Source organism: Lissotriton helveticus, chromosome 11 (assembly GCF_964261635.1).
Source record: "Lissotriton helveticus chromosome 11, aLisHel1.1, whole genome shotgun sequence".
Taxonomy (NCBI): Eukaryota; Metazoa; Chordata; class Amphibia; order Caudata; family Salamandridae; genus Lissotriton; species Lissotriton helveticus.
The window spans coordinates 1,205,002,771-1,205,015,270 of record NC_136072.1 but is presented as its reverse complement, the minus strand read 5'-3'; the positions used below and the strand labels follow the sequence as shown (position 1 = coordinate 1,205,015,270).

The 12,500-nt window shown below is 45.9% G+C and overlaps 1 protein-coding gene across 2 annotated transcripts in view; it reads right to left on the bottom strand.

The window, feature by feature from the left end:
* SCARB1 (scavenger receptor class B member 1) overlaps positions 1 to 12,500 on the bottom strand; it is a 703,088-nt gene that overhangs the window by 94,709 nt on the left and 595,879 nt on the right. For both annotated transcript variants that reach the window (XM_078668029.1, XM_078668028.1), the window contains exon 9: positions 1,238 to 1,311. In XM_078668029.1, coding sequence (XP_078524155.1) covers positions 1,238 to 1,311 — 74 coding nt within the window. The remainder of the gene's footprint in view (positions 1 to 1,237; positions 1,312 to 12,500) is intronic.

Genomic DNA, 12,500 nt, shown 5'->3' with positions numbered 1-12,500 from the left:
TCATGGTTCATCCCAGTATTCTGCATTCCAGTAATTCACACTCCTGTTTCATCCCAGTATTGAGCATTCCAGTACTCCCCGCTCATGATCCATCCCAGATTTGTGCATTCCAGTATTACCCGCTCGGGGTTTGTCCCACTATTGAGATTTCCAATAATAAATGCTAACGATCCTGTGCATTCCAGTATTTCCCACTCGTGGTGCATCCCACTATTGTGTATTCCAGTAATTCAAGCTCACGTTTCATCTCATTATTGTGCATTCCAATACTTCCCGCACATGGTTCGTCCCAGTACTGTGTATTCCAGTACTTCATGCTCATGGTATTGTGCATCCCGCTATCTCCCCGCTCATGGTTCCTCCCAGTATTGTGCATCTCGCTATCTCCCCGCTCATGGTTCCTCCCAGTATTGTGCATCTCGCTATCTCCCCGCTCATGGTTCCTCCCAGTATTGTGCATCTCGCTATCTCCCCGCTCATGGTTCCTCCCAGTATTGTGCATCTCGCTATCTCCCCGCTCATGGTTCATCCCAGTGTTGTGCATCCCGCTATCTCCCCGCTCATGGTCCCTCCCAGTGGTGTGCATCCTGCTATCTCCCCGCTCATGGTTCGTCCCAGTATTATGCATCCCGCTATCTCCTTGCTCAAGGTTCGTCCTAGTATTGCGCATCCCACTCATGGTTCATCCCCGTATTGTACATCCCGCTATCTCCCCGCTCATGGTTCATCCCAGTGTTGTGCATCGCGATATCTCCCCGCTCATGGATTGTCCCAGTATTATGCATCCCGCTATCTTCCCGCTCATGGTTCAACCCAGTGTTGTGCATCGCGATATCTCCCCGCTCATGGATTGTCCCAGTATTATGCATCCCGCTATCTCCCCGCTCATGGTTCATCCCAGTGTTGTGCATCCCGCTATCTCCCCGCTCATGCTCTCGCTCTGTATCATTTCAACAGTAGCAGAAGCAGCCAGGACGCTCTTAGTCTAAAGGTGATCTGTATGTAAACTCACGCACCTGAGGGACACACAAAGAGGAGATACGCGACGTCAGGCGCTACCTAGCCACCAGGTGCTACATGTTGATTGTTTGACTCAGAGGCCAGACTTGGTTCATTGGATCTGGGATTGTGTTTTCTGCTGGAGGTTCATCAAGGGAGATGAGCAGGATCAGTGTTTACTTTTCTATTAGAATAAAAAACCTTTTCCTTAAAGTCTGTTAAAAAGGATATTACTTACGCAATTCCGTTCACTTCCTTTATGAACAGGTTCAGCTGCAGCTTGATGGAAACGTTCATGGGAATGCCCGTCAGCTGAAAACAAAAAGAGAATGTTCACCAGATTCTACTGGGCTCTTGACCATCCGCAGATGTTTAGTTTATAGAGTGGACAAACATGCTACACATGGAAGCAGCCATGGTTAGGACAGCCACACTACCTGAAAACGTCACATATGGTATACTACAATTACCCGTTGCTCTCCTCAATGGTCAGCTGCTCTTTGACCAAACAAACATAAATTATACACACAGAGAGGCAACCACAAACAATCAGTGCAAGCAGTAAATTCAAGGAGCAGGTAAATGAATAGTCACAGGTCCTGGTTGATGTATTTGGTTTCTTTGATTTATTGTTGTTCTCTGTTTTTCTTTCTTTTGCTCTCAAAATAACGCAGCCAATGCGTTTCACCTTAAAAAAGTCTTCATCAGGGCGTAAGCTGTTATCCTCCCAAAAGCAACAAGGATTTCTCTTCTGTATGTGGACAAACGTATTAGAGTCTTTCACCATTGTTAAAGATATTGACAGCACGGTCTTCCAAAACTTCCAATAGCGCGAGGATATAGGCAACATTATGCCCATGCACATGTCATCACATTCCCATAGATCTCAAACAAATGAAAAGCGCCTTCGTGTTTGGCGGCGCAGTATTCAGCATCTTCTTCCACATGTTGCTGACTTACCCGACCCACAAGGACTCCCACTGGCCTAGCCTCCCAGAAAGCATCCCGTTAACGCCCCTGAGCATTAACTATCCTTCAGTATCCTATGCATCGTCCGCAACAGAAACCTAGCTGAAAGAAGAACCCTCCAAGGGAATGATCTGAAAATAAGAAGACATCCCAAGCCCCCGCCTCAGAAACCACCTGCTCGTCCATGGAGGACTTAGCTCCTCGCTGAAGATATTCAAGAAAGAACTGAAAACACCCTTTACCTGCTGCTTGACCAGCATCACCTCTCACTTCTTCCTCTGAGTGACCTGTCTGCTCATTTCTGGCCTCATTAATACATGACTAGTGACTCCGCTTTGCCTCCTCAGTATTGGCTGGACACGTGGCTAAATCGTAGGAAAATCTCCAAAATGCTCATGCCATAGAGCGCGGGGGACCACGCAGCAATGGGCTGATGGGGCCCTAACCGTGGTGGTTGAGACCGTTAGCCACTGATGTCTGTTCTACTTTGGCTCCAGAAATTGGGCCAACGACAGCCCCTTCCATACTCGACTCTCAGGGTAGCGAGGTGACCAGTCACGGGCTCCACTGGGCCAAGGACAACCCCTTCCACACTCGACTCTCAGGGTAGCGAGGTGACCAGTCACGGGCTCCACTGGGCCAAGGACAGCCCCTTCCACACTCGACTCTCAGGGTAGCGAGGTGACCAGTCCCAGGCTCCACTGGGCCAAGGACAGTCCCTTCCACACTTGACTCTCAGGGTAGCGAGGTGACCAGTCCCAGGCTCCACTGGGCCAAGGACAGCCCCTTCCACACTCGACTCTCAGGGTAGCGAGGTGACCAGTCACAGGCTCCACTGGGCCGTGGACAGCCCCTTCCACACTCGACTCTCAGGGTAGCGAGGTGACCAGTCACAGGCTCCACTGGGACGTGGACAGCCCCTTCCACACTCGACTCTCAGGGTAGCGAGGTGACCAGTCACAGACTCCACTGGGTCAAGAAGAGCCCCTTCCACACTCGACTCTCAGGGTAGCGAGGTGACCAGTCACGGGCTCCACTGGGCCAAGGACATCCCCTTCAACACTCGACTCTCAGGGTAGCGAGGTGACCAGTCACAGGCTTCTCAGGGAGCTAGTGTGGGGAACAAGAGTTCAGAACTCAACAGTCAAACAACAGACACAATAATGTAGAGAACTAGCTAGAGTGACCACCTCAGAGAGACCCAGTAGGTCGCGAACGCCACCACCTGTACCATATAGAGAACGTAGAGTAAAGCCGACAGCATCAGAGGCGTTCATTTCCTCGTATCTAGATGATTCCCTTCCGGACTACGTTAATGCAGGTTTCCCTCCACCCCCACCAGCAGATCAGCTCCAGCAACTTCAGCAGCAGCTAGTAAAAGATGACGTAGGTCCCGGGGCAGTGGGAGGGGTGCCTACTGTAGATGTAGCCATTCCATTTTGTGTATATGATCCAGAACCAGGAAAAGGTTCAATGGTCGTGATTTCACTTAGGCTAAGACAAGCCGTTGCATATCTAGAGACATTACCAGACATGAAAGAACACCTAGATAAAATGTACCGTTTCATTAGAACGGGGGAGGGACCAGATAGTATAGCACAAGCCATGGCACAAAGAAAGGTAGGGGTTAAGAACCATATCCTACGTTTTATTATTAACTGCCTGATCAGGGAACAAGACGAAGGAGACGGAGATGTAAAACAAGGTTTGATAGAATGGAGCGAGCACATAGATGCCGGTAGACATGAAAAACAGGGACAGATAGATGCCATGTACAAGAAAATACGAAAGGAAATAATAGAAAGACACAGAAAAGAGTCTGACGAGAAGGGCGAGTCATCAGCGGAAGAGGTAGAGGATCATCAGGATTCGAAAGGCAAGATTAATTATGTAGGAAAAGCGCGACAGTTTGACAGACCCAAATGTCTTGACTACCGTAAACAAGGGCCAGCTATAAAAGAAAGATATTCCCTCGAAAATCTATTCCAAGCTACTGAACAAGCCCTGAAAAAGCGGATAGGGAGTGAGAGACCTCCCACCTCACACGAAATTGAATTGGCCCGGTCAGCCACCCAGTGGGTGTCCAATTCCAATATATACAGCAGTGATATAGTGGCTCAGACTTTCTTAAGCCTTCCACCGAACGAACAGCGTTTGGCTGGTATTTACATGGTCCAACACTTAATAACGTTGTATGAGAGTCAATATTCCGATCCCGGTAAACTGTATAAATTATTAGACGACTTGCTTCTAGACAGATGGACAGGCCTAGGTACTGAATTAATTAATGTTATCCTGGATCAACGACATAAGTACATAAATTCTCTGACCACATGTATGCCTCCAACCTCACACCACGGCGGAAATAACTTACACGTAGACAGACAGAACCCCCTACGAGAGGTACATCCCGTCAAAGATGCGGACAATGTGTTGCAACGGGTGTATGTTTACACCCCCTTAACAAAAATAGAAATACTAGAAATGAAAAAGATGCTGCCCTGCCATGATAAAGACCCGGGGGGGTTTCACCGAGAATTAAAAAACATCCTCCGCATAGGAGATTATACGTACGATGACATTCTGAAGTTACTGAAAGTACTGTTGCCTGCTGGTATTTATGAAAAGCTTAAGGAAAAAGACTGGGAGGTAGGCGAGAAAAAGTAACGCTGGGATGCACTGGAAACGGAAGAAAAAGGTAGGCTCCCAGGGGTTGGTCTTGGGGAAAAAGCTAGAGAACTGCCTGAACTCCTGATACAAGTTTTACCGAGATTATTGATTACTAAAAAGGAAGACTGGGATGCTATTTCAGCATGTAAACAAAAGCAAGACGAGGACACAAGTGATTTCTATTCTAGGTTTGAGAAATGCTTTACTATTAATAGTGGCCTTAAGCCAGGTAGCGAGTCATTTCCACATCTTTTTGTGAGCAAATTAGTTGAGAATTCCTTGCCCCAGATCAAGAATAGAGTACTGAAGGTTGAGAGTACTTGGCAAGCAAACAGCCCTTCACAAATGTTACAGATGTTACAGTATCACCAGAACAGGATTAGAGAAGAGCAGGACCATGAAAAGAGACGCATGAAAGAGACAAAAATGAAAGTGCTGGTTGCCCAGACGGTACCGGCAAATTCAAACAAACATAGCACGACACCTGTCAAGGGGAACTGTAATTATTGCAAACAACCAGGTCACTTTGTAAAGGACTGCACTATTCTGAAACACAATATAGCTACAGGCAAGACAAAAGAACGACAGTACACTCCTAGACAGAATAGCACGCAACAGAACACACAACAAACAGTAGCGAATTTTCCTCCACCACCGCCTGTACAGGGCACACCACAAATGTATCAGTACACACAGTCAGACTATCCAGAATATCAACAGTTCTCATGAAACAGCCTTGAGAGGGAAGTAGGCTTGCCCCTTATTGAGGTTCCTGTAGATCAAGAAGGTAGACAACTAACACGAGAACGCATACAGCTCATTTCTAACCTTTCACAGCCCAAGACACAGAAAGAAGTACGTGCATTTATTGGCCTCACTTCATACTGTAGGCAATGGATTCCCCAGTATGCCTATCTAGCCAAACCACTCATACAGTTAACTACACAGGAGGCAGCCACTTCGACTGTCCTCCCTTGGTCACAAGAACATACCTTGGCATTTGAAGAATTAAAAAGAGCATTATGTCAAGCACCAGTTTTAGCGACTCCATGTTACAGCAAACCTTTTATGCTTTTCATAACTGAACGAGATGGAACAGCGTTATCTGTCCTCACACAAGATCAAGCAGGAAAACACAAGCCTTGCGCTTATTTTTCTAGTACACTAGATCCAGTGGCCCAGGCTCTGCCTGCGTGCCTGAAATCAGTTGCAGCAACAGCCCTAGCCATCAGACAAAGTGACTCGATAGTGTTGGGTCACCCTCTGACAGTACAGGTTCCACATGCAGTGGAGGTTCTCTTAAACAGGACACAGACACAACATTTGACTGTAGCAAGACTGACAGGATATGAACTGACATTATTTCAACCACACATAGAGATCAGACGTTGTAATATTCTGAATCCTGCAACACTTTTGCCCTCAAGTACAGTAAATGCACCGCCACACGACTGTGTGGAAGTAATGAATATAGTGACGAAACCAAGACAAGACCTGACAGATATTGCACTTCCAGACCCTGACCTAACACTCTATGTAGACGGATCATGCATGAGAACGATTGCAGGAGAATTAGTAGCAGCATATGCTGTGACCACTGCTACTAAAGTCATAGAGACACAGAAAATAGACACACTATCAGCACAAGCAGCAGAGCTCATCGCTCTGACACAAGCCTGCATAAGAGCTAAGCACTTAAGAGTGAACATTTATACTGACTCACAATATGCTTTTGGCGTAGTTCATGATTTCGGGGTACTTTGGAGGGAGAGAGGTTTCTTGACCTCCCATGGGACCAAGATCCAGCACGGCCAGCTCATTCAAGCCCTGTTGGAAGCGATACATTTACCTACAGCCATTTCTATCCTGAAGTGCAAAGCTCACACCAAAGTTACAGACACCATTTCCCAGGGTAATGACCTGGCAGACCGAACAGCTAAACTTACAGCCCAGACACCAACAGACACGACAAGGACAGAGGTACCATTACTGACAACATGTATGACAGTCAGGGATCCCACTCAAGATGTACTCGACATACAGACACATGCCACTGCAGATGAGATAAAGAAATGGACTGAACAAGGAGGGGTCCAGACTGAACAAGGTTGGATGACTAAGGGAAAAGGTACATGGTTTCTTCCAGATTCTATGGTACAAGTAATCATAAACACAGCACATAGTCCAGCACACCTGGGAGAAAAGGCAATGATAGACAGATTACAGAATATCTGGTTTAACAAACACATGCGTGCAGCAGCGAAGCAGAAAGTACGAACATGTATGATCTGTTGTCAGTTCAATCCAGGTAAAGGCATTCCGGTGGAACAAGGCGGATTTCATCCTCCTGACCACCCTTTTGAGGTCCTCCAGATGGATTATATCCAAATGAACAGATGTAGAGGTTACAAGTATGTCTTGGTAGTTGTGTGTGCACTATCTAGATGGACAGAAGCATATCCAGTTCCAGATTATACTGCTGTGACAACAGCCAGGCAATTAGTGCGCGAGTACTTCCCCAGGTATGGATTGCCTCGGGTCGTATATTCCGATAACGGTCAGCCATTCTCCTCTGAATTAATGAAACAAGTGTCTCTTCTGTTAGGATATACTTGGAAATTCCATTGTGTAAGACAACCTGAAGCAGCAGGCCTTGTAGAAAGACATAATCAGACAATCAAAACAAAACTTGCTAAGATATGTGCAGAAAAAGGCGTGGATTGGATGGTAGCTTTACCGGTTGCCCTCTTTTACATGCGTATGGTAGCTCATTCCAGAACAGGCCTATCCCCGTATGAAGTAGTCTTCGGTAGACCGCCAAATATGTGGGGTACGCCTATGCCTAAAAGAATAACTGATGTTGACAGTAACATGCTGACAGATTACCTGGCTTCCTTGATGTCTGCACTACTTTCTTGTCGTTCACAGGTTGCTGCCGCCTTCCCTGACAACACCCAGGTCAAGGAACACGCCATAGTCCCTGGGGACTTCGTTTTTGTGCGGAACTTTAATCGATCAAGCCCCCTTGAGCCACGTTGGAAGACGCCGAAGTTGGTGCTACTGACCACGAGGACCGCAATAAAAGTCGAGGGACGCAAAGGATGGATCCACGCTCAGCACTGTAAAAGACACTTTGGACAATCTGGTACTTCAGTAAAAGACAATACAGACTTTGCGCCGCTTGCGCCGCCTGCGCCGCCTTTACTAGAAAAGACTCCACAGCAGGAGTATAAATCTAAGTTAAGATCTAGTAAGTCAGACGTAGTTTAATTGTCTAAGTCCACTCGGTGGTGAATCGGTTAGACTAGATTTCTGACATGTATAAGATCACAGACGAGAATAGTAAGAAAAACAAGATGAAAGCAAAATACTGCAAGTTAGTACACAGTAGATGTATAGTTACTTTGATCATTCTTTTTATTCTGTGCATTGTTATAATCTGTGTCAGTTTATTACTACATGTTTTCTTTCCTATTTCCTCACATATACAATCTTCCAGTAACAGCACCATAGAGCATACATTTAGTGAACTGCCACCTCATGAATTGTCATATCGACTTGCATTGCGTAACAATACTTTTATTCGAATGTTACACCATTCTCATCAGACCAGCAATGCAACTGATTGCTGGGTATGTGGCCAACTGCCACCTTATCAAAAGGCGAAGGGAGTTCTGCCCTTCTATCCTCTGCCGTTCTCACACAATGGTTCATGTGGAGCATGGTTTGCCTTAATGACCTCAATAGATAGAAAGTACATAGCTTATCCAGGTGGCTGGATATATGGAAACCTGAATAAAGTAATGAATGAAGCATGTTTTCCAGACAAAGACGGATTTCCCCAAAGGAAGGGAACCGATCTAGAGAATGAAGAGTACAAGCAGGGAAATGCATCCGTTAATTTTATAATGTTAAACGTTCAGCCCAAGCAAAATACAGGTCCACCGTTTATTTCAGTTCTACCAGCAAAAGGTGATTTATGTGTTAATAAGAAAGGCTCAGTACATATGGGACACAGCGAATGTAAAGTTGTAGTAGAGTTTAATGATAAAGGACTTTCTTCTTTCAAAACATCACGCCATACCTATTTCATTTGCGGTCAGACAGCCTATGTACATCTGCCCTTAGACTGGGGTGGGACTTGTTATATAGCATTCTTATTGCCACCTGTATTCTTGGCCCCATCCCATTATCATAGAGATTCACGACTAGAACATGTTAGAGTAAGGAGAGAGACAGATGCCTCAGGGATTGATCAGACTGAAACAGCTTGGGAGCAATATACAGATTTCAACAAAGGTTTCTTTTTCTTCATAGGTCCCGTCCAAAACAGTAAACTGATACGCAAGTTAACAAGGACTCTTGAGGCAGTAGTGAATGTGACTGCATCTGCCCTGGCGAACTTGACCCAGGAACAGTCTGCTATGAGACTTGTTGTTCTTCAACATCGCCTCGTTCTAGACGTCATCTTGGCGGATAGGGGCGGAGCTTGTAGCGTGATCCGATCTAGTTGTTGCGTTTTCATCCCAAATAACGCGCCATCTGTGTATGCAGCAATAACAAGGCTCCACAAGATTGCTCATGGCATACATCAAGACCCAGGCACATGGACTTGGTCCAGTTGGCTCTGGGATGTGATATCTGCTTGGGGATGGAAAGTGTTGTCCTTCCTAGGAATGATCCTACTCATGATATTTGGTTGCTGTCTCTGTCTGCAGTGTGGCCCGGCCATTTGCGGCCTGTGTGCAACTGCATGTGTTCCACATCCAAGTATACAAAGGGTTAAGGACGAGCAAATGATGCTGTATGATCAACTATACGGTCTCATGAATATAGATGTATCCTGAAGGGTTACGTAGGGGACAAGGAGGGAATGAGGAAAATGATATCTTGCCTGACCAAGATGCCCCCTACGTGTACCCTATGTTACATGTATGTGCATGTCACCCATGCATATTTCTCTTAGTGGCTTGAATCACAAGGCCTCTGCAATCACGTCCTGCATTAAGGTGCCTGTCATCAAGTTTCCCAAACGTTAAGCTAACATGAAGGCCCATGTATTTGCATTGTGCACTTTTAAATAAATATCGTAATAAACCCTTTTTGTGGTTCAGTCTGAGCCACTTTCTGAATTAGGGTTTTCATGACTCCTGACACACTGCAAGCTGCAGTTACGTATCTCTGACCTCGCATACTTCTAGCTCAGCCGAAAGAGACCCAGCAAGGGTTGCCAAGATAGTATTATGAATAACTGTTATCTGCCTGCTGTACAGAGTCACATTCCTGCCCAGTGAGGAAGGTAAACAAAACCCGTCCGCGGAAGATAGGGCCTAGCCTCTCTGTCTCCATTGAAGTAAATCACAGTGCTTGCATCCATAGAAAGCTCACAGCCCCCATGCAATGCACGAAGAAATATATGCTTTTTCTGATTCTTAGCGATGAGCAACCTTTGCTTCAGATAATACATCCCCTGACTTAAGATATCAGTTAGTACCAGACGTGCTGGTCGCCTTGACACTAAAGATCTCTCTACTAGACTGAAAGTCAGCTCTCCTCCCAGTTACACGTCAATTGCACGTCATGCTCAAATTGCGTGCACAAGTAGGGCAAAGTTCCAGCCTGTCATGTAACTCCTCCTCTATGTAGCCACCCACCTATCACCCACCTGTGACTCATCAAGTGTACACCCTCATGCACGCCCACATGCTCTTATCTCTTTCTTTCATGCTCTGCCTGGAGCGCTCCTCCCTATGTACAAGGAAAAATGAATATATGTGTTGTTCTCTGTAAATAATGTTAGAAGACCCTTCCTGAACCTTAGAGGTGATGGAACAGATTCTCCCTTAACTCGAGTTATTGGAATAAAGCCCTTTTAACTAGGACACCACGGACTCTCTGCCTCTCATTTGATACATGCTAATTGTTAATGCCTAGAAATTATGCCAGGGTAATATTTTATTTACCACACCACCGAGTGCTCATCTTTGAAAAAAAAAGTACTTTTTATCACACTGAAAAACTAAATAGTACACAATCCTATTAATGCATGATAGAGGGCTGTCATACGTTTCACTTTAACCATGAGGCGCAACAATTCTGCTTCCTTTCCAGGAACCGTCTTCCCTCCCACCTTCTCATTAGACTAAGGAGTTGGCAAGGATTAGGCTTAGGTACAGGTTACTCAAACACCCTCACAAGTTAAAAATGCAGTTCATTTTAACATCTTTAGAAGTTTTAGTACCAAAAAGTCTCAAGCAGGCGGAGCAGATTTACCCCCGCATCCCAGTCTCTCTCGCGTCCCGAGGTGCAGCTGAGCACTATAGTTACCTGTTGGTGATAAGCAGCCATCCAGGCTCTGTCTTAGAAGCGGGGGGACTCCTCCGTAGATCACCACAGCAGCTGCTACAAACAGGACAGTATTCACAGGACTGAATGTGCGGATTTTAGAAACTTCGTTGTTGGTTGACTGGGGCATAACCCTGAGTCAAACAGCAACCACAATCCTAGTTAGGGTAAGTGGCAGGCCTTTGGTCATGCTCCAGTAGCTTGGCGTGGAGCAGTCAGGCTTAACTTAGAGGCAGTTGGCAAAGTATTTGTGCAAAACTTCAAACAGTAAAACAGTGAAAAACACTCCACAAAATGTAACCACACCAAGTTAGAAAAAAAGTTCGGACTTCAATAAATAAAACAAGACCAAAACTACAAAAACCCAATCAGTAGAACTTGAGATAATGAATTTCTAAGTTTTTTGGTAAAAATAGCGCCTAGACACATACCTAGAAAGGATATCAGGTCACGCCAGACCGGGTCAAAAGCACAATGGAGCGTGGGCCACACTTAGGGGCCCACTGAGGCCTTATGAACAAAAGTACCTTAATCCTGGGTTTATCTATATCAAGGATGAGTGGTACAGTGACGGCGATGTGTGGGCGCCGATCGAAGCAGTGGAGACAATGCGGTGGTCCTGATCCGCGCAGCAACGGAGAAGCGTTGGCGCAGGGTGGTTGGAAGTCATTTATGTCCCTGAGGTTTCAGACCAGGAGGCTCAGCTAGCCCTTGAAGTTACTCGGGTTCAAGTGATTCAGGTCCAGTCCTTCTCATCCAGGCTGGGGAACAGCAGGGCTGGACTGGAAACCAAAACCGGCCCAGGCAAAGTGCTCGCCGGGCTCCCAGGGTTTAGGGGCGCGGCCGAGCTCTTTGCCAGGGCCAGTTTCATTCATGCACTGAATAGGTGTTTCCATTCTAAACCGCGAGGAGCGCATCGTGAAATGCTATTTTACGAGGCTATCCGACTTGTGAAAAACGCATCTGAAGACACAAGAAGTGAGACGCCTTTCTATTATAACAAGCATTTGCAATGCAATAGGTCTCGCATTAGGAAAGTTTGAGCTATTGGTCTTGTAAATTTTTATTTATGTGTTGGTTTTGAAAATAGCTAAATTAATAGCTTTGTCATTTACAATGCCAATAGTTATAACTTTCGCAAATGTGACACCTATAGCATTTGTAATGCAACATGTTTTGTATTTCAACTCTGTGATGTCACATCTGCTATTCTCAATTCCTGCCTCCGTGTTTCCGTAGCTTACCCACGAGCGGCTTCTCCACCCCACCTCGTGTCCCTCCAGTTGGAGAGGGATGTTATGTTTACATCATGACACCTGGTGTTCTTGCTATCCGTATTAAAAGCGCTTGAGCGCCCCACACAGAGGTACAAAGCGCTATTAAAATTATAATTACTATTCAAACCGGAGCTCTCCTCTGATCCTTGCTGCGCGGCATCAGAGCGCCAGGTTTACAGTAACAGGTACAAAACTTCCATACACCTTACTCAGCCCGGAATACTTTCTGGACAATAGAGT